At 40.2% G+C, this 23,181-nt stretch overlaps 1 protein-coding gene across 4 annotated transcripts in view; it reads right to left on the bottom strand.

The window, feature by feature from the left end:
* Positions 1-4,895: 4,895 nt before the first annotated feature.
* The window catches only part of Ppm1b (protein phosphatase, Mg2+/Mn2+ dependent 1B), a 52,387-nt gene continuing 34,101 nt past the window's right edge, over positions 4,896-23,181 (bottom strand). The window contains exons 6-7 of one of the 4 annotated variants that reach the window (XM_052186497.1): positions 5,799-5,846; positions 4,896-5,180 (exon numbers count right to left, since the gene is read on the bottom strand). In XM_052186497.1, coding sequence (XP_052042457.1) covers positions 5,799-5,846 — 48 coding nt within the window. In that variant the 3' untranslated portion in view covers positions 4,896-5,180. Of the gene's footprint in view, positions 5,181-5,798; positions 5,847-11,349; positions 13,084-13,914; positions 14,954-23,181 lie in introns of those variants that run through there. The other 3 variants (XM_052186499.1, XM_052186498.1, XM_052186496.1) reach the window with 3 other exon arrangements.

Below are 23,181 nucleotides of genomic sequence, written 5' to 3'. Positions count from 1 at the left end.
GTTTTCCAGCAGGTACAGAGGTGGAAAGGTGGCTTGCTGAGCGCTGTAGTTTGTTAATGAGCTTTGAATGGTTTATAAATAATCATGGCTGGACTTTGTCCAGCCAAGAAAGGGTAAAGTTTAGTAAAGGGGGTTGGAAGGAGGTGTGTGTGTGTGTAAAAATTATCTTTATACCGGGTGGCTGACTCAGCTAGTTAACAGTACATGGAGGAGGAGACTGGGGACAAGAGGCAGGGTTCCAAGCACTGTAAGATGCTACTTGTTTGTGTGGGTACCAACTGCCTACAGTAATATTCACAAAACTACAAATGATGGAGGTGACCCAGAGATGGGCAAACAGAATGTGAAATGAACACACAGGTGACATTATCCCCTGAAAGGGGAAACAAAGTCTGACACATACTACAGGATGGATGGACCTTGGGGAGGGAAAAATAACCGCATCCAAGACAAATATCATGTGGTTCCACTTAGAAGGAACCTATGTTCACAGAAGCAGAAAACAGAACAGTGCTTGGAGGCTTAGGAGGAACTGTGGGAAATTGTCAGCCAATGGAATAGAAGTCCACCTTGGGACTCTGATGACTTTTGGAGCTGGACAATTGTGATCCTACAATGCAGACCCTCTGCCACTGAGCCAGTTATTGGAGAAATGGGTATAGTGCTGGTGTCTGTTTCATAATGGTTGAAGCATAACATGTCCTTTAGCTAGGTATAAAAATGATCTTGAACTCTCTAAGGAGAAACTGGCTGTCCGTTTTGTTTGAAGGTGTCTTCCTACAGATCCACAGACCTGGCTCTGGAGGCGGGGACCCTCATCTACCACAGCTCAGGCCGTCTCCAGACAGACAGACAGCACCGCGTGGCCAAGCTCTGTATGCACGCTCGCTCAAGTCCTTTGACCCATTTCAAGAGAAGAATGTGGTTTAGTGTCCTTGCAAGCACTTCCAGAAGAAGGGGGAGCAGGAGCTGAGCACTGCAAGTTCAAGTGTTTTACTATAGGCAAGCAGTCCTTGATCCTCCAATGACACAGTTGTTTAATCATTGACAAGTGTACAACACATTTCTAAGTCCCCGGAAACTGCTGAAAGGCTGGCCTCAGAGATTCCCCAGGCCTCAAGGGATGAGATGATCAGCCACACTCGAGAGCTTTGATTAGACAGTAAACTAAAAAAAAAGTGTGTGTGTGTGTATGTGTGTGTGGTGCGTGTTCAGAGGACTCTGTGGTGTTAGATGTCTCCTTCCACTTTGTCTGGATTCTGGGATTGAACCCATCCCAGGAGTAGCTCCCGTTGTCTCCACTGCCTTGTCTGGGTGCCCAACACCTCAGGGTTTTCTGTAGAGCAACTCAGTGTAGAGGAATCCGCTACTTGTTCTTGTTTAATGTACTCTTGAAAACGCAAGCCAGTTCCTCCTCACAGCCTGCAATAGTGTCTCTTGTCATTGGTCACAGTGAAACCTTTGTAACGAAGCAGCTGCGCGCTGCTGCTTGCTCTGACCAGTCAGTCCCACTGTGCATCCCTGCCTGTCTGTTACTACAGCAGACAGACAAGGCTAGCCTTGAACTCAGAGGTGGCTAATGGGATGAATTCCCTTTCATGTTTTGATACTGCGTTGTTATCTGTCAAATCCATAAATGTACCATAAAACATCCGTGTCCACCCTCCCCTCACGGTGACTGAGACTACAAATAGCACGGCCCTTGAGCATGCAGTATGTTGCAGAAACTGGACTAATTAGCTGGGCTCTGGCCTGGAAGGCGCTTTTAGTAACAATAAAAAGCCGTGAGCTCATTGCTTGATCCACTAGAGTAACACCTTTTAATTTACTACACCAAGGCATAGCCACTGAGAACAAAACTCAAGTTGTAGGATATGTTTGCAACAAGCAACCAAAGCACTTACCTGTAACACGGAAGTGGATGCTGGTAGATTGTGCGTTGCTGTGCATACAGTGGAACTATGCAATGCCCATTCAAACATTAAATGTCAGCAGAAAACTTGGATGAGTTTAAATGGACATCTCACACAGAACAAAATAACATTCTTAAATCATATTAAGAACAAATTATTTGTTAAAAAAGTTTCTTCAGATAAGTTACAATGTCTACAAAGTAATCTGACAGTGTGTGCTAAGAGCTTTGACATTTTGGGGGTAATTGAGGCTAGTCCTGCTATATTTTGAAACAAAAACTACACAAAAATAAAGAGTTGAAACCGAGACAAAAAAAGGTAGAAATATTTGGAATCACGACTATATGTGATTATATGTATATGTGCATACATGTACATAAAGTATAAAGGAGAACTTAAAGTACAGAGAAGTAATAAGTAATGTTGGACCACTGGCTATTTGAAAAAAAAAAATAAAGCTATGAAGCTAACCTTATTCCTTAAATAAAAATAATAAAAAATTAAGTATGTTTAAAAATACACAAAAACAATCCTGGAATTGAAAAGCTTTCCTAAATACAATGCAAAATATAAACCCTAGAGTCTATTGGGAGTGGTGGTGGTGGTGAAGTTTTTCCATTTTAGAAATAAGATGGAAGGTCTGGAGAGATGGCTCAGCAGTTAAGAGCACTCCATGTTCTTCCAGGGACCCTGAGCTAAGTTCCCAGTCACCATGTGGAGACTCACAACCAACTGTAATGGGATCTGATGCTCTCTTCTGGTGTGTCTGAAGACAGAGTATTCATTTACATAAAATCATGGTAAGTAAACCTTAAAAAAAAAAAGGAAAAGCACACACCTAGAGGAAAACTTTTGTTGTAACATCTCTGACATGTGACACTTCAGAATGTAGAAATCTTTGTTACAAATTAACACACAGGCAGTGGTGTGAATCCCGCATTTGGGAGACAGAGGTAGGAGGCTTTCTGAGTTCGAGGCCAGCCTGGTCCTCAGAGTGAGTTCCAGGACAGCCAGGAACAGGAAACCCTTTCTCAAAAAAACAAAGACAAAAAACAAAATTAACACAAAAAGGTAGAAAAGGAACAAAGGCAACAGCAGACAGCACTGGGAAAAATTACAAGTCGTTAAAAATTTCACTCAAACTAAATAGCTAGAAACCCAAGTTTAAAGACTCGTCTCTGAGATGCTGTAGAAAGCTGTCAGTCAACACACCAGGCAAGAACACAGACCAGGGCCCAATTCTCCCTACTCACACTTTAATAATTTTGTCTTTCATTTTACGGGTCCTTTGCATGTAAATCTGTGCACCATATACATACATACCAGACACCCATGGAAGACAGAAGACCAAGCACAGGAGAATATCAGATCCTCTGGGACTGGAGTTACAGATGGTTGTAAGCCACCCTGTGGGTACTGGGAGTAGAACCCTGGACCACTACAACAGCTGCTGCTGCTGGTGGTGGTGGTGGTGGTGTGTGTGTGTTTCAAGACAGGTTTTCTGTGTGGAGTCCTGCCTGTTCTGGAACTCACTCTGTAGACCAGGCTGACCTTAAGCTCAGAGATCTGCCAGCCTCTGCCTCCCAAGTGCTGGACTAAAGGAATGTTCCAGTTGAGTAAAATAGTTTTTAAGTTACACTATGTTGGGCACACTTGTGTACCTGTGATGACAGAATGTACTTAGAGGTCAGAGGACAACCTGTGGAAATCACTTCTCTCCTACCATGTGGGTCGCAGGGGTCCAAAATGATCATCGGGACTGGGGACAAGCATCTTTACCTGTTGCCCATCTTGTTGAACCTAAAGTTCTTAGTTGACTAATTGCATACATACATAAAGAAGCATTGCATGGTACCTACGGCTTTACTCTGTTGTCTTTTCATGAGCTATTTTTGAGCCTTGATAGTCTTAGTCAATCATGAGTGTCCACTGCACCCCCAAGGAATTCTTTGCAAAAGTTATTTTATACAACCAACTTGTCAGTCTTTGGGTGGTGACTTTATTTTAGTTACCTCTTCCACTGTGGAACAGGAAAGCAGCAAATTCTAAACAAGTCTAGTTCTCTTTTTTTATCTGGGCACACTAAATCCCAACTAAGCGCGTACACACTCCACTGCTGTCAGCAAGTGTATTTTAACACAAAACCACAGATTAAATGTGTAGAAAGAAACCCACCAGACCAAAGTTTGCTTTTCTGTGTAACTTCAGAATTCAATTACCGAGAGATCCAAAACTTCCAGGAAACCTTTCAATGGTTTTTCCTAAAAAAGATGACCATCCTCAAAGTTAGCTCCGTAGTCTCTAAAAAAGTAGCATTGACCTTGCACAGACACCAAATGTGCTGCTGCTTTTCCTTGCACTTCTGACCTTCAGTGAGAATTCCATCTCTCAGAAAGGGGTGTCTATGCTGGGGGTACAGCGGTTCCCCATTCTCTAACTGTAAAACATGCTGACTAGTCCCAGGGATTGTAAAGCTAGTGCGAGAAGCATTGATGTGCTCATAGCGCTCAGCAAGCGTTCAGCACACGGAGAGCCCTGATCTGGTGTGAGCCCTGATCTAGTGTGAGCCCTGACGCAGTAATGAACAAGAGAAAGGTCGCCAGGTGATGCATTATCTCAAAGAACTTCTGGGCTACTTGCAGGTGCACCTACCAGCAATTAACTTGCCTGAGCAAGCAAAACTCTTATTTCTTGCATTCCTCAGTAACTGTATTAAACCAAAAGGGACCTGAAGAGAAGATTTGTTTTCATGTACAAAAATCTTACCTTCTTTTGTGAGAGTCCTAGGAATGTTATTAAAAAAAAAAAAAAAAAAAAACCCAAACCCAAACCACCCAACCAAACCAAATAAAAAACCAAGCCAGGCTCACCATGTGTCCCCACCAGTCTGAATGGGCGCGGGAGGGGGAGGGGAGGCAGCAGAATGGTAATGACAGATTGAAGCTTTCACCTCTGTAGTCCCTGGAATAAAACCACAAGTGCGACCAAGAAGCCAAAGGCGTTTATTGCATGAACACGGAAAGGCAGGGTTTGTGCGGCAAGGCGGGAGCTCTCCTCGGCCTTCGCTGCCGGGCTAGGTGAAAGCGCATAGCAGGGCAGATACTGCACTGGTGTAATGCTCTCTCCTTTTCTCTTTCAAGTTTACAAAAACAAAACAAAACTTTTGCTCTTCTGTGTACTTCCGGGCTCTTGGTAGGTCGGTCAGCCTCTGCTTTGTCACCAGAGTTCTCAGCTGGGTTTACAAATAGACGTGCTCAAGTCTGCCATCTGGTGGAAACGATAGATATTGAGACCATTTGCTTTAAGTGACTATGGCTAAACCCTATGTTGGGGGAATTCATTCAAAACAGCACTAAGAAACATCAAAGAAGGAATTAACTTAAAGTACCCATTTAAAGGAAACTGAAACTGTATTGGGGCATTATAAACACTTCTGTAACTAGAAAGATGTAGCATCTTCCTGAGAGGGACCTCATCCCTTCTCAATATATCACCAGCCCGCAAATTAATCTATGCATTTAAAAACACAACATGGAAATATTGCCCACACTATCCAAAAGCTCATCCTGAGGAGTAAACACATTCAACTTTCTTTTGGGTAAAAGTCAAATAAGGGGCACAGACAAGTGTATACTAAAGCTGATATTCGAGATAACATGATACCGCTATAGCAGAGTGACATGGAATGACTGTAAAACACAACCAACTGCAACAGTGCATACAAAGAAGGGACACGGCTGGCTTCTGCAACAGCTGGAACCAGGGGATAACAGAAGTGTTACAGGAAGATGCTGTATTACAGATCCTGACATGCAGCTGAGTTAAATGTTTGAGCCTGTATTTACTAAGAAGGACAGTCATAAAGGAAAAATTGCATTTACTTACTCATAATAGGAAAACATTGTCACTGTATGGAATTGAAGGTTGGTAAAACTGTTGAAGAAAATGATAACATTCTAAAACTTTTGCATAAAAATGACTCCTTAAAGTTCAGCAAGTTTAACATGTAAGATCTTTGCAGTCTATGTAAACTACTTAGCAAAACCAAAGAAGCATCACCCAGTTCAAGTTTGAATGGAACCTCAGGGCCTGTCTGCTCAGCGCAGAGCCTCTCAGCGCAGAAGTTCCACTCCCATCAGGGCTCAAAGCCCTTCCTCCGCTTGAGGAAAAGCTACCCCAGCAGAGGGACAACCACAGCATGATGTAAGACCTAGAGGAAGCTGTGACGCTAGGCTTATCTTAGGGATTCAGCTGTGCCTGTCCGGACAGGAAACCTCTGCTCTTAGTCCTGCCCCCTTGCTGGCCTGCACTGACAAATAGGCAGCATCACAGTGAGGTGGAGGGCATAATTCATGACTATGTTAAGATTAAGGTCAACTTCCTCAACGCAAAGAAAATGAACATTAACAGACTATATAAGCAAACTTAATAAAAGATATACTTGGACAAATATGAGACCAAAAGTTTACATATTATATAATCGAATAATTGAGACTTAAGCCACAAAAATACCTATCGATCGATATTCACTCACCAAGCTGGCAATATGCAAAATGACAAAGTGGGGAAAATGGGCACTCTGGTATACTACAAATTTGTATAACTGACACCATTACTGGAAGACAATTCAGAACCACTTAATTGATTTTGTTTCTGTACTTTGTTTTCATTCAAGTGCTTATTAAAAAACAAAAATCCTAGTACATGGCCAGAAAATTGGATCAACTTTAAATGAACGTGGACTCTCCATCCTAAAGGAACTAGGTGTCAACAAAGTGCAAACTTTTATTGATGAGCTTCTAAGGACTTACTGGTACTTAACTAAAACAGATACCTGGCAACACTTTCTATGAACACGCTGTCCCTGCAGTAGAAAACCATGTAACAGCAACTTGGACTTTTATAAAAAGGAAATGAGTTTGAATTGCAAAACTAAATAAAATACGGAGCGCAACATTCGCTCACTTTGTGAGTGCTATCCAACCTCACATGCTAATGTTGTGATGTCTTTTTCTAGCTGGGCCAGGTGGCCTATGCCTGTAATCCCACAACACTGGAGGCTGAGGCCCAGGCTGTGATACACAGGAAGCCTCTGTCTCCACACAAACAGTCAGTCCTCTCCAGTTCACGTGTACCACTTCTGTACTTAGTTTAGGGGACACAGGTGCAGGTTGTACACTGCATACTTCAAGGCTGAGACTGCACATGTTCTTTTGTTGTGTATCATAAAGAAAAATGACAATTCATCTACGGAACGAGGCTTTACTAAAATTCACCTCACATACTGTAAGTGGTTTCTGAGGCTTAGACTTTCACTTACATACTCAATCAGTTCAGAAATAATTGTAAACAACAGTCGACTGTGGTTCAAACAGCATACAGCACTCACTGAACTGAAATAGGTACAAGACTGACCAAGTGGGCGCAGCGCCACTATACCATGACAGCTTTGCTAAGGACAGTTACGATGCTACTGACATATGATGCTTCAAAATTCAGAGACTGCAGCATGCTTACAAAGCAGTTTGTAATACATTTAATCTTAAGCACAGCACTCAGGACTGCTTCAGTCCAGGCCTTCCTCCTTTTTAACAAGCTCCTCAAGGTCTGCGCTGGGGAAATGAGTGTGCTACAGGGCTATTTTTCCTTGGTAACATGGGCCTTAAACTAGGAAGTCTTAGTCACTTCGAAGGAACTGACATATGTATCAGCTGGGGTTAGGGTGGAACTTGACCCGAATACAATTAAAGTGTGAGAATTCAATATATTAAATGGGACTTTAAAAAAAAAGTCAAAATACAAAACTGTGATAAATACTCAAACTCTGAATAATTATTAAGACTGAGTTTTCCTTTATTACTGAGCCTTCATAAGAAAAAACGGGGTCCATGTGGTAGAGGAAACTGAATGAGCACCACAATGATGAATTAGAGTTCTAAAGTTCACAACAGAGGGGCTGGCAAGATGGCTCAGCAAGCCAAAGAGCTTGCCATTGTGACTGACAACATGAGTTTGATCCCTGGGACACACATGGTGAAATGAGAGCTTACTGTTCCATGTAGCATGCCCCCCCCACCCCATAAACACATAACATATATAAACACATAACATATATACAGAAGAAAAGTCATTACCATAAGGAGTTACCCACTTCAGAATCCAGAATGGACCTATTAAGAGAGTACAGCCTCAGCTTAATTCCACTTCACTAAAAAGAACCCAATTCAAGTAAAATGAAGACAGTTCATGCATGCTGTCCAGAAATGGGCGCTTGAGGCTACAGAAACCAATAGTGTGGTCTTGGTAAGAGTTCAAACAAAAGGCAACTGTGTAGAGGTAGGGAGTAGAAATGGAGCACATGCACTTGGATCATCATTATTTGACAAGAGGCATGGCATTTATACAACAGCTCTGTGAAAAAATTATTAATACTATGGATTAAAAAAAAGAGAGATGTACATGGAGAGAAAAGAAGAAAAAGAAAAAGAAACCTCTTAAAACGGCAAGAGTTGGGATCTTCTTGTCTGCTACTGACATATGATGCTTCAAAATCTGCTGTCAAGATTTCTTCTGCAATCTAAGACGGCCCTCCCACTTTCCCACTGTGGGATCAGAGCAATCGTGGAGACTGGGCAATGGGAGCCGTGTCAATAGTGAGTACAGCCACTCAAGGCTCGGACTGTATCTCTGAAAGCTAGAGATATAAAAGCAGGCAAGAGGAAAAAATAAAACAGAAAAAAACAACCAACCAAGCAACAAAAACACTTCAAATAAACATTAGGAATTACGTGGGATGATTCCACAGAAACTAAAGGAAAATGCTAAATAGTGAGAGGCCCAATATGCAAAGTTAACAGGAGATGAAAAACAGACTGGGAGAGCGTGAGCTCACAGAACAGTATTAGCAACCATGTTAAAAAGGCAAATGGGAAAGAGGCAAATTCAAAAGATCAACAGTGCGAAGGATGTGAGAACTGACTTCAGAGAAGTCAACACACATTTTTTTTTTAACATATGAGAAATCTGAATTGTCCAGGTACAAAAGAATTGCTTGCCTTACTGGTGAACAACAAGGGCAACATTGACAACTGATGAGGAAGGGAGGGATGAAGACATTCTGGCCTGCGGTATCCATCTGTGCATCTCTAGTGTAATGCTTGGTACCAACTCGGTGATGCAAACATGTAATGACCCAGTCATCTTAGTGCTAGAAGCACCAGTCTAGAGTAGTGTTAGTACACACTCAACGAGCATGTGCAGGGATGCAAGCCTGGTGCAGGGTGCAACAAGTTTTGGGATGCTGCAAACAAGCAGCATTTGAATGGGCAAAGCATTAAATACTATGTTCAGTCACAAAAGTAGGCAGTATGACTGTTTTTAGTGCGACTAAATCATTCACATTCACCTTCTAGAAGAGGGGGCTATAGAAGAGATGGGAACAGGCTAAGTTTAAGTGTAAAGCTAGGAAACAATTTCTTCCCCATAATATACCCAAACAAAACAAGGTAGGTGGACTTGTGGGGAGGAGATCGGCTCAGGTCTGAGCAGTCTCACTATGTAACTCAAGCTGGACTCGAACCTCTAATTCTCGTTGGTTCCACCTTCTGAACACTAGTGTGCGCTGCCAAGCCTACCAGTGACAGCTTTTAATCTTCACTTTCAAGACCCCCACTTTTCTTTGCCCACCTTCCATGCAAAGCAGATAATAACACCAGGCAACACTACCCACAATTTAGGCAAGAGCTTTTTCCAGGTGTCATTTCTTGGGAGAGTAACCATCTAGGTTCACTGGCCTAGTCATAACCAGGGACGCCAATGACTTCCCAATTTCTATCTTCTAAAAGTTAACAGTTCTTTATTCACCTTTAACTCCAACTTTCAGAAGGTGGAGGGTGAATCCCCGAGTTCAAGGCCAGCCAGGGCTACATACTGAGACTCAGATAGGAAAAAGCAGACGTGCCCTGGAGTTGAGAACGGCACCTATGCAACATTTTTGGGGGTGTTATCTAACACTGGGGAAGATCCCAAAGGAGTAACTAAGCACAGCTCTGTCCTGTTACTCCAAAGACCCTGAGTTCAATTCCCAACAGAACAAAAGCAAAAAACCAAAACACTCATCTAGTCTTTCTTTTGGGCTCAAAGGAAAACTCCCAAAGTTGAATGGGGGGCAGGATGGGATGGGTCAGGACAGGATGGAACCAGAAGCATTTAACTCTTAGTACTAACCATCTTTATACACTGGACTACTTACATACAATGGATTTTCTGCACACCTTAGAGATCACCTAGTTTGTGTAAAAATCCCAACATAATTTCCACTGAACACTGTTTAGCTGCAAAATATGGCATGGCAGTTTATGCCTGTAATCTCAAAATACTTTAGAGGCAGAGGCAAAAAGATTACAGGTTTGAAGCCAGCCTGGGCTATCCCGAGAGACCTTGTCTCAAAATCCAAACAAGAACTATGTAACACAAAGACAACAAAGCAAAAATTACTTAGCAAAAAAGTATGCATTTTCCACCAACTGACCATTCTAGTGGCACATACCTGTAGTCCCAGCAAGGGGCATCCTCAATCTGAGGCCAATCTAGGCTACACAGCAAGATCACCTCAAAATGAAACAGCTTCTATTCCTAAGTGTCCATCTCTTTAACCCTGTGTGTGGAATGGTCAGTTCTGACCGGCTCTAAGACAGCGTCACTGGAGTTGTGGAGTGAACTAGCTGGCCACTTTTCATGAGAACACCTTGGTTAGTGTGAAAGAATGACTGTCCAGAAGACATTTCCTCCACAATACATGAAGTGAGTCTGTCACTTAAGGACAACTGACATTATTTGTTGCCAATGATAAATTTCACCTTTCAAAAGAAAATTAAAAATCTAAAAAAAAAAAAAACCTCTATCACCATAAGCTTGATAGCTTCCTAACTGATTCTTAAAAATCAATTTGATTAGCAAATAAATTTTAACATTACATAATACAAATGTCAGTGTTTTAAAGTTACAGACAAAAATGCCTGTTTCAAATTCCTATACAAATAGCAATATAAAGCACAAAAGCAAAAAGTTCTTTGGGATATTTAAAATTTAAGATTACAAATGGGTCCTGAGATCAAATTTTACAAGTAAAGGGACAACAAAGGTCGCAGGAGTAAAGACACATTAAATATGGATTGTTGTTTCTTGGTTATAAACACAGCATTTCTACTTCAACGTCCACTAGCCAATCAAGAGGTGTTTTTCTCAAGCAGTATTAACAGGAGGTTTTAGAGCAGAAGAGGTTAACTAGTAGTGTGGTCTAGATGATTCAGCCTCTCTTAGAGCTAGAATTCATCTATGATCATATCAGTATTTCCACAAGCCAATGATGCATATTTAAACCACAACCAGCATTGCATTTTTATTCTTGAAAATCACACCAAAGAGTAATGTGTCACACTGTTTTAAAATTGATTCTTTATTCAGGTAACAAGTCGGTTATGTTCACCGCATTGTATGAAACATCAGAACACCATCCTGGAAAGGGACTATCAGTACAGGTCGGATCAGAGGGGACAGGAGAACAACGACCCATTTGCGTTCTTCATTCCCCATCTTTTAACCCCCAAACCCCAGTAAAGGGACAAGTAGTTTTTAACACCATCATGTGAAGCACTTTAACTTACAAGACTAAAATCTAAAGAATAAATAAAATATATTGTGGCAGTAATTCCTTTTAGAGCAAAAATCAGGTGCACAAGAAATCAAGTGATCAGGAAAGCTGTCTGCATTCAATGTGTGGCTCCCCAGAAACAGCCTCAGGAAAATGATACAAAAAATACCATGAATTCCATTTCACATAGGACCAGATAATGACTCATGTTTAACTACAATTACAACCTGCTGAAAGACAATGAAAACATATGGGAAAATGTTCACAAAGCATCCACAACATGTAAACCATGTACAAATGGATACATTCATTACTTCTCCAAACTCCAGTAACTTCTTTTTGATAAACATTTTACTCTTCATGTTCAGCACTAAATTCAATACATGCAAAACTTAAAAAATTCAAAGTTATTGTAAAAATAGAACTAAGCAATTTAAGTACCTATGTGACAGCCACTCTGTACCGTGCCCAGTGTTATAAAATGAAAGGTTACTGAACCCATGAAAATATCTCTGTATTTCCGTAGATCTAAAATAGATACTTTAAAAATGTATTTATAGCATTTTGATGTGATATTCTGAACTTTTAAAATAACATAAACAGTTAAAAATTATACCAAATTACATAAAACTTGTATCTTAAAACCTGAAAAAATTAAAACTATAGAAACCCACATATAAAACAAAAAGATCACAATTTACATTATAAAGGTAAATCTCATCAATTAAAGTAATTCGAAGCCAGTAAGATGACAAAGCAAATTATAAATAGCCATAAATTAATTCATTTGGTTTCATGAGATCTTCTAGTGAGAACTGCAGGATGTAGCAGAGCAGACACATGCGAAGACTTTTAAGGGTTTATAGTATTGCCAGACACTGTATCTCGAAGCAAGGCAATGTTACAATGTGAACGTTATTGAAGAACCCAATTTGGTAATACAAATAAATTGGAAAAAAATTAAATAACAATTAATAATAAATACATATCCTGTAGTAAATTGCTCAAATGAAATTCCAAGCCACAGAACTAACAAAAGGCTTCTAACTTAGTAAACTGAAAAATTGGAACTTTTCTTGCAATTCTTTACTCTTACATGCTTATATGTTGTGTTTTGTGTTGCTTAAAAAACAAAAAACAAAAGCAGTCATAATGTATCTCCAGAGTATAGCTAGCTATATTCCCATGCACCTCAGGCACACTTGTTGATTTGTAGGGCCATTTTGTTTTTCTGAGGCCAAAAATTCAATACAGCTGTAACCAGATGCCTGAGGTTGGCAAAAAATCCTGTCGAGTCCAGACACTGCTAAGAGCGGCAGCTATGGGGAAACACAAATGTGAACACATGGTGGGAAATGCTAATGGTTTCTGCTCATATCACAAAACAGCGGGAATTCACAAGAATATTTCCCCTTGTATTGAAGAAAATGTGATTAAAAGTTTTCCCCCAATTTTCAGAATCAAAAGCATTTTAGAAGGTTATAAGGCTACCAATGAGTCTTCTAGATCGCCAGCGCCCTACAAGAAGAGAAAAGGAAGAACACTGTTATTATGCACCTGCACCACTTCCAGGGTGGACTGAATTTCAAAAGAAAACAAATTAGGTGAACAAATCCTCTTCCTTCCTTTCTTCATTTGAAAAGGGCATTTGAACAGAGCAGTGTGTGCATTCTATAATGTGTGATGTGTATATAACAGACAAATTGGGATTTTTTTTTCCTCCCATTCCTTTCCACCTAATGGCCTTCCTTTCTCAGAAACACTTAAAAATATTCTGGCTTGGAAAAAAAATGTATGAAAATAAAAACATCAGCTACAATGTCTGAAGATTCCAAACTTTTAAATTACGGTACCTTAAGCAACTGGAAACACAAATATAAAAATATAAACACAAGTTAATGTATAGACAAAAAACAGTTTAAAAATTTCTTCTGAGTATTTATAGCACCCTTCATTAAAAATATCAATTTTACCAAAGCCAAAACACAAAACCTATTTTAAAATAACTTAGGATTCTTACACTTGTTAATACCTGATGAATACTTATAAGCAATGCTCATGGGATAACTTTCTTAAATAATTCCATGTGCCAAACAGTCTAAAGATGAGTGTTCCACACCACAGCAAAGGTAGCAGAACTATGCTAATTTTGAGTAAGCAAGACTTTACTATATACTTTTAATATAATGTTTATAATACTTTTAATTAAAATGTTTTTCTCTTTGTTGATGAAAAACAGCTGAGCCAAGGTGTGCCAAATTTAATAGGACTATAAATGACCTTTATTGAGTTTTCCAGTGTCCCAAACCGGATTGTTAAATAAATAAAAACTAAGAAAGTACAAATGCGTAGATGATTCCACATCACATGCTTTATTTGGACTTAAACACTGATCATTTCGTTCTAAACACGCAGTTGACATACATTTTATGTGTATAGTAGGCTATACAGAATATACAAATGAAAGCTGTATGAAAAGTACACAGTTCTTTAAAAAAATTCATAAAGGATACAGAGAAAGGAAAAATAACCACATATCAAGTATCTCAATAAACTCTAAAAATAAAACTACAGAAATGTAAAATATAAACAAATCAAAACACACAGATTATCAACTCTGAAAGAAAGTTATAGGCCAGCTTTAGCCATTCTTTGAAGAATTAAAACAATAAGTAAACACAAATGTATTACAAAGCTAACTATGCAAGGTATGAGTATATAAAATAAGCAGTGTTAATTCTACATTAACAAGGTTTTTTTCACAATGTATAGTTAATTGTCTTCCAATCAGTAATCTCTAATTCTACTTATTAAGAATTAAACTACTGAATTTAATAATGACAACCTATTTTCTGGCATACAATGTGAAATGACATATAAGTTCATTAGATTCAAAGTACTATAAATAGTCGATCTTAAACTATCATAAAGGAGTATGCAAAGGCCTTTTAAAAAACCAAGGCTATAGGAATATAAGAAAACTAGTTTTCCAAGATTCAAATAACAAAATGGTTATATAAATGCACACAGTATACTTCCTAAGTAAAAACTGTCAAATCAAGATCACAAAAATATTCCCCCAGAAAGGTCATAGTTTTTCAGCACTCATCTTTGCCCCTGCATCTTCATTAGGGCTGTCTAATTCAGCAGGGCCACTTTCAGTGTGTCTCTCCTGCATTGTCACTGGGTTCCCAGCATCACTGTTCGAAGCAGCAGCTGCAGCAGCCGGGTCAGCCGGGCTCTCTTCTCCCTCTACTTTAGCTAGCCTGTAACTAGTCAGCATCTCCTCCAGTAGTTGTCGGTAGTTTCCCCTATGGTTAACTCTCATTTGCCTGAGAGCTTCCACCAATTTCCCCTGTGATCCACCTTCCTCAGCTTCATCGGAGGCCTTTTTTTAAGATTCAAGACCCCAGTGTCAGTAGACAAACTAGGATATCACATGGATTTCATAACACATCACACAAATCACTGTTTTTTTCTACCACAAGCAACATAGTCAATAGAACATTTTCATTAAGTATCAGTTCTTACCTGTTCAGATTAATAAAAAATTTCTTATTGTAACTTCAAATTATTTTTAGCCAATTACCACGAACCAGTTTATGACTTATTCCAATTACCATCTGAGATTTAATCTGAAATTTACTTTGCATTTAAAATTTAACAAGAACACAAACATTTTCTTAAATAGCTTACTTTAAAAAAATTGTTGGCAAAAAAAAAATTGCTGGCTAAACAGATTTAGTTCAAAGGGAAAAGAGTGTTTTAAAGTGAGGCAAAGGACAGAAGGGCAGCCGTCAGAATGCTAGTTCTTTCATCTCTGCTAACTGGTGAGTAGGAGAAAAGATACAAACGTAAAACTACAAAAACTTAAACTGGATTCTTTTGGAGACTTAAAAACTTTTGAAAATAAAAATTATTTTTGCCTTAAAATACAGTATTTAATAAAATCATCTCTAGATAAATACAGTATTTTAAACAGTAAATACTGGAAATTCTTTGGGTTTCTGAAGTTACATCTACTTAAGCGTCTTAACAGAGAAGGCTCTCCAACCCATACTGATGAGGTAAGCTGACAAACCGAACTCAAGGCAGCCTTACACACGGGCCCCTCTAGTGTGCAATCACAACAGCCTTACACACAAGCTTTCTAGTATGCAATCACAACAACCTTACATGTGGCTCCTTCACACACACCCATCACGACAGGTTTACACACAAATCCCTCCAACAGGACAGCACAGTTTAACACACTTGCCCAGGGGCTGGAGAGATGGCTCAGCGGTTAAGAGCACTGACTGCTCTTCCAAAGGTCCTGAGTTCAAATCCCAGCAACCACATGGTGGCTCACAACCATCCATAACAAGATCTGACACTCCCTCTTCTGGAGTGTCTGAAGACAGTTACAGCATACTTACATATAATAAATAAATAAATAAATCTTTTTAAAAAGAAAAAACAAAAAACACACACTTGCGCCTTTCTATACACCATCATCGAGTCACATCCTACATTTTTTTCAAAAATGTGTTACAGGAACCTAATAGCGCTGACTCCCTGAGTGTGTACCAGAGGACAGAGATGGAAGTTAAGCTAAGGAGACCACGAGAAAACCATTACCCACATCTAGAGAGGGAGCTGGAGTATAGGAAAGCTGGCTTGCCTCACCCAAGTTGGTATCCAGTACAGAAATGTAGGCCTATTACAGCCAAGACTAGAGTGTTTGAAAACAAAAATAGTTATTTCAGGAACAATAAAGAAAATCTGGATGTGGTATTTCATGTCATTACGGAACATTCTTCATTTTCTAGATAAGACCAAGGTATTACTGCCATATAGAAAGATGCTCTCATTCTAAAAGAAACTGTGCTCTGAAATGTTAAAACATAAAATACTGTAATGTCTTTAACTTGTTTTCAAAGAGTCACAAAAAGATGTGATAGTGTCTTTATGCATAGACATTAAGATAGACAAAGCAACAGAAAAAAAACAAACAACTGGAATCTACACAGTATTCACTACCATTTCAATTTTTAACCTATTTGGAAGTTTTCATCCTTAAACATTAGGAAAATTTTAAAAAATTAAATAGTTATTGATCGGGGGATAAGTCTTATCCATCTCTGGAGATGTGCCATTAATAAATCCACACAATAACCTGTGGTATTCATGAGGAAAGTGAGAGAAAGGGACCCGAGTGCTTAAAAAATTGTCGTATGGCAGAAAGCAAAGGATATTTGTGTGTGCCTTACATGCTTTGGGTTGTTTACTTTTATATATTTACAGTGATGGGAAAGAGAGGCTAGTGAGATGGCCCGGCAGTTAAGAACAGAGGACCCCAAGTCGATTCCCAGAACCCACATGGCTGCTCACGACTGTCTACAGCTCCAGTCCCAAGGGATCCGAAACCCTCTTCGGCTCGCTAGGCACCATGAACATTAAGTGACACACAATTATCTTCAGGAAAAGCACCCATTCATATAAAATAAAAATAACTAAGCCTATTCCTAAAGTCCTTGGAAAGATAAGAAGCGTGGTGATCTGACAATGCAGAACAGCAGGTAGTAGAGTTATGCTTTATTTCTTTAAGTTTTCCTGTTTTCTACAAGGATATTAACTATCAGATTAACTTTATTTTTGCAGGATGAATTCGATGCTAAGATTTTCTTGTATGTATTTTTCCCTTTCCCCTTGTACTAAATATGTTCCCCTCAGGTCCCCATTTGACTGTATTCAGGAGAGGCTATGATTGAATGATGTAGTATGTTCCAATCACTAACTGTCACTTTTTAATCAGACCTTTCAAAAAGAAATGTTTCATTTAACTTCACTAAGATCTTGTGAAAAGCCTCCCTAAAACCCCTAATAAACAAAAGGCTTTCATATTATTTTAAAAAATGAATCCGTAAGACATTGATTCAAACCCTCTCTTCAGTAGGCAACTGGCCTACATGCAGAGTGGCTACCCTGTCTTCACTGCACAATCATTTGCAAAGCTTTTAAATTATTATTACCCTAGAGGATCTAGACATTTTATAATTTTTTCTGTAACTCTGATATATAGCCATGCTTCCTAGACCTATTTCAAGTTGGACTGTATTAAGGCTGTATTGAAGGCTGTTAGACCTGAGTCCACTGTAGACCGTACATCCTTTGCCTTGGCTGTCCTGGAACTCACTCTATAGAGCAGGGTGGCCTCTGCCTCCCAAGTTCTGGGATTAAAGGCTTGTTCCAACCCTGCCTAGCAAAGAGTAGTGATCTTCCTAAAAATATATTACATCAAACCAGTAAACAAAAAACAGGGCAGTCCAGCTCATGCCTTTAATCCCAGCACTTAGGAGGTTTAGGCAGGAAGGTCTCAGTCAGTTCAAGGACAGCCTGACTTGAGAGTTCCATGATGGCCAGGTCTACCCAGAAAAATCCTGTCTCAAAAACAAACAAACAAAACAAACAAAACAAAAAACCCACTACTGTCACCACCAACAAAAAACCCAGGTCTGTTTACAAAGCCTGGCATCATAAAGTCACTACACTAAAATGATGACCATGTTTAAAATTTAAAACATAATTGAAAATTATTTTATCTAGAGGGGAAACTGCCGTCAAAATATAAAGTAAATTGATTTAAAAAAATCATTATACCTGATAGTAAAATTTATTTTCCATTGCTCTGAATAGATAATGGACAGCAGAAACATCATCTCCAGCAATTAGTTTTCAAAATACTATTAGCATAACCCACAGCTTCATAAGAAGCTATTATTCAAGTTGTGTTTTCTTGTCTGGAGTTTTAAAAAGTTCACATAGATCACCTATGCTGTACCTATTGTAACAAGTAACTCCACCTTGCAGGTTTTTCCCAAGCCTTTCTATTTAGAACACATATTTTCACCAAACTATACCCTTCATCACTCCCAGGACAAAAAACCCAACTGTGCTAGGAACTTTACAAGGTCATTTAATCTTCACAGACACCCTCTGAAATAATATTGTAACAAAGAAAGAGACTTATCCTTTGTGTTAATGAGGAGCAGAGTTTAGAACTATGCCCACATGTCACCAACACCCATCGGAATGCTCCAGGGAATGCATGAACAGTTTTGCATGAGAAATTTCTCATGGATCTAGACACTTATTTAGATGATGTTTAAGAGGCTGGAGAGCTAGCTCAGCAGTTAAAGAGAAATGGCTGTTCATCCAAAGGACCAGGGTTCAATTCTTAGGATCAACATAGTAGCTTATAACTATCTGCAGCTCCAATCCCAAAAGATCCAATGTTTTCTTTGGCCTCCACAGATACCAGGCATGCGTGTGATACAAAGACACACATGCAGGTAAAACATACATGATTTAAATATACAATGTTTAAAATGTTTACAGGGATCTGGGGGGATGGCTTTGCAGTTGAGGTAACTGCTACCCTGAAGAGGGCTGGGGCTCAGTTTCCAGCACCCGCATGGCAGCTCACAACCTCCTGTAGCTCCGGTTCCAGAGGCTCCAGCCTCTTCTTGTCTTCAGACACTGCATCTACCCAGTGCACACACTATACGTGCAGGCAAACATTATATACACAAAATAACACTAAATACATTTTTATACAAATTTTATTCTATGCAAAAATTTTAAGACCGGGTGAGACAGGAATGAATTTCCCTTAATGGCCATGTCATCTAGACTAACATAGTTTAATAAACAAATACTTTAACTACAAGAGCACATCCTTGGCGCTGGAGGGGCTCAGTGAGTAAGAGCACTAGCTGTTCAAGCCTGAGGACCTGAACTCAGACCCCAGGACCACAACGCAGGGCGTGGCCATGGAATGCCTATAAGCCCAGTGCTGTGTGAGAGAGACAGGCAGTCAGGAGGACAGCTGGGGTTTGCTGCCTGCCCCAAGGCTGATTCATGAAGACACTGACGGATGCCTCTGGCCTCTGTGAGTCCACCCCAGAACATGCTCACCCCACCCCATATGGACAGCCTTTTCATAATAAAACATGAGAAGGTAAGTACACCAGGGAAGGTGCAAACAGGGCAACAAAATCAAAGCACATTAAAAGATTAATTAGCAGGCTGCTGAGGTGGCTCACTGTTAGGTAAGGGTACCTGCTACAAAGCCTGTCACCCTGAATTTCAATCCCCAGAACCTAAAAATACAAGCACATGCCTATAATACCAGTGCGCCCAGGGAGATGGAAGGTGGAGACAGGAGAATGGCTGGACGCTTACAGACCATCTAGGCTGCCACACACAGCAAAGAAGCAGAGACCTGTCTCAAACATGGAAGGCAAGAATGGACACTTGAGGCTATCCTTTGACCTCCATATACCCATCCATATCCCCCCCACACACACAGACACAGACACACACAGACACAGACACAGACACAGACACACACACACACACACACACACACACACACACACACACACACACACGCATGCACGCACGCGCACAACACACACAGAGGTGGGTTATGGGGGGAGGACACAGGCGTCCCTGAGGTCCCCTGGCCAGCCAGTCTAGCCAAATTGATGAGCTTCAGGTTCAATGAAAGACTTAGAAAATAAGGGTGGCGAGCACTGGAGGAAGGTAACCTAGCCAATAACCCTGGGCCTACAGTGTGTACACACATATGCATGCATAACTGCACAGACTTACACTAACAAGTACACATCACACACCAATACACTAAAAATACAGACTTGCATCTCAATTAGCAGTCTTCTCCACATTCTGGTTGGGAGCCTCACCCTTAATAGCTGAACTTTCTCTCCAGCCCAGCAATCTTTTGTCATTGTTGTAGGTGTGTGCAAGTCAGAGGTCAACATCTTGTGTCATTGCTCAGATGATGTCACTTTGAGAAAGAATTGTCACTTGCACCTGAGGCTGACAGGCTAGGCTGGCTGGCTGGCGAGCCCCACTCGTCTCCAGCTCCTCAGTGCTAAAATTACACACGCCACCACACCTGGGCTTTTACAAGGCTACTGTGGACTGAACTCAGGTCCTCCTGCTTGTGAGGCAAGCACTTTCCTAAGGTGCCCATCTAAGATTTGCCACTCTTGCTCTAGTTTTCAGTCCACTTCTATCAATGCTAACTTGCTCAACATAGGTGTGAAAGAATATGGTAGTGTTTCCCAAAATAAGATTCTAGTCTGTAACAGTTTTTATAGTGAAGTGTAAGTTCTTCTCCTCTAGTACCTACTGATATGAATTCAGACTATTTCACCTAATTACTTCACAACTCTTTTTAACTTCTAGAATCTACAATCTCCTATGGTCAACAGATGGGGTATGGGTACAGCGTTAGAACCCATGTCCAGCATGTCTAACTAGGGTCCCAAGTTCAATGCCCAGCACAGAGGTGGAGTGTTTACCTGACTCCTAATGCATAGCATGGTCCCTCACTCAGCAGCTCAGGAGGCCTCTCTCTCAGAGACAGCTCTAACCATTTCCATTGTCAGTTTTCCCAGAGCCACTGTCTGCTCTGGCTGGTTAGAGCCCCCATGACCTTTTTTCTAAAACCCCTCGACTCTTTGACTTCTAGACTTTGGCCCCGCCTTTCTCCTTCATTAGAAACACCATGTTTCTCATCTCATTATATATATATAGACAGATATCCCCTTCTTGAACTGTTTGGGTAGTGGGGGCTGGTTTCAGATCCTACCATGTACTAGGTAATGCTCACCGCCAGGGTTATGGTACCAAGCCTACCACGCTCTATACTGTGTCATTCATTACAACTAGAAGACATACCTTTATTTACTGTTTGTGAGTGAGTATAATAAGGTACATGGTATGACCATATGTGTGGAATCATGCCTTTCCCCTGCCAATTCACTGTTTGACTGTCAGAGTTTAGTCTGGTGAAAATCAATGGAAAGCTTACACGTGGATAATTACTTATCCTAGACTTATGCAGCCATACAGAATCTGACTTAAGGCAAGTGTTACTATATCTTATGCATTTACCCTTAAACTCAAGGTGCCGGGGTCTACTCATTTGCATTCAAGTACGGTTATGTACTCTTTAAAAATTCAGTCACCTGCGGTATAGGTTAAAAAGAAATGTAGAGAAAATAAACATTTTCCATCTCTTGTTCTTGTTCAAAGGAAAAGATTTCTTAAGGAATTAAGGAATTCAGCAGGATGTAATCTTTTTTAAGGGCTGCCCACCAAAGTGACATTCTGAAATAACTGAGAAACAGGAGCACGCCAATGGCCGTCACTTCAGTCAGTGACTGACCTCTGAAGGCTTACTTCTGACAGCGGAGGGTCCACATGGAAGCTATAACAAAGCTGTCACTTCTCAGATACAGCAAACTCTAAGTTGTCAACATCCTTTACATATTTGTTTGAGGTTCCTCTGAATTTCTCGTATCTGTATTTTATATTAAGGCTCACAGTTTGGGATAATTCTTGAATACCATGAGGTAAGTACAAGCCACGAAAGATTCAGAATCAATACTGCAGAGTGAATATACATTGTTATTAAAACAATGTTGCTTTTATTCAACTCACTAAAACTGCATTAACAGTGAAATATTATCTTATTATTTCTTTTGGTTTTGGCTCTATGGATACAGAGTGTCACTATGTAGTTTTTGCTGGCCTCTAACTCATAGAAATCATCCATCTGCCTCTGTAACCTGAGTACTGTGACAAGCTTGATATTATACTTTCTAACATATTGTACTTATCCAATAGTGAATCCTAGGAAAACAATACAACGAGAATAAAGTAAAAACAAGGTATGTGCTGGCTCTTCTCTCCAGCTCTGCCAAACGAAGACGCTGAAGCCACCAGGGTGAGTCTACGCCTTCTCAAGAAACTTCATCACCAGGTATGGCTTCCTTAAATCTTTGATTTTGTGTGTGTGTGTGTGTGTGTGTGTGTGTGTGTGTGTGTGTGTATGTGTGTAACTAATACCATTTTGTTTTGTTTTTTTAAAGATTTATTTATTTTATATATATAAGTACACTGTAGCTGTCCTCAGACACACCAGAAGAGGGCATCAGATCCCATTACAGATGGTTGTGAGCCACCATGTGGGTGCTGGGAATCGAACCCAAGACCTCTGGAAAGAGCAGTCAGTGCTCTTAACCACTGAGTCATTTCTCCAGCCCTCCCCCCCCCCCCCATTTATTTTTGGTTATCCCAAACTTGAAAAAACTATCAGAAAACAGAGTCCAATTTAGAGAGGGGCAATGTGTCCGCTTCTGCTCTGTGTATGGAGGCTATGCAGGGGCAACTGCAGCTCACCCTTCCTAGGGCCAGGAGGGTAAGAGAACAGGAGTGGAACGCAGGTCCTCATTCACACAGCCACAGCGCAGCTACCAAATAAAATAGCTTCAACTATCTCACCTGAGCACAAGGGTTACTGAGACAATAACTTACTAGCCTCTGGTGCTGGTAGCTGAAAAAAGTTATTTGGAAGCACTTTCTTGCCTCAAATGAAGTTAAGAAAAAGGCAGACACATAGGGAGAAAGCAGAGATGGCTGACACAAAGGTAAATGACAACAAACCTTTCCATAGAACAAAAGTCTATGTCCCTACTTTAATACATTGTCTAAAACATTAACTGATTCTTAAAATGAAAAACATCAGTTAGTTATTAT

This window comes from Apodemus sylvaticus, chromosome 6, assembly GCF_947179515.1.
Source record: "Apodemus sylvaticus chromosome 6, mApoSyl1.1, whole genome shotgun sequence".
Lineage (NCBI taxonomy): Eukaryota > Metazoa > Chordata > Mammalia > Rodentia > Muridae > Apodemus > Apodemus sylvaticus.
This window is presented reverse-complemented; position numbering and strand designations above follow the sequence as displayed.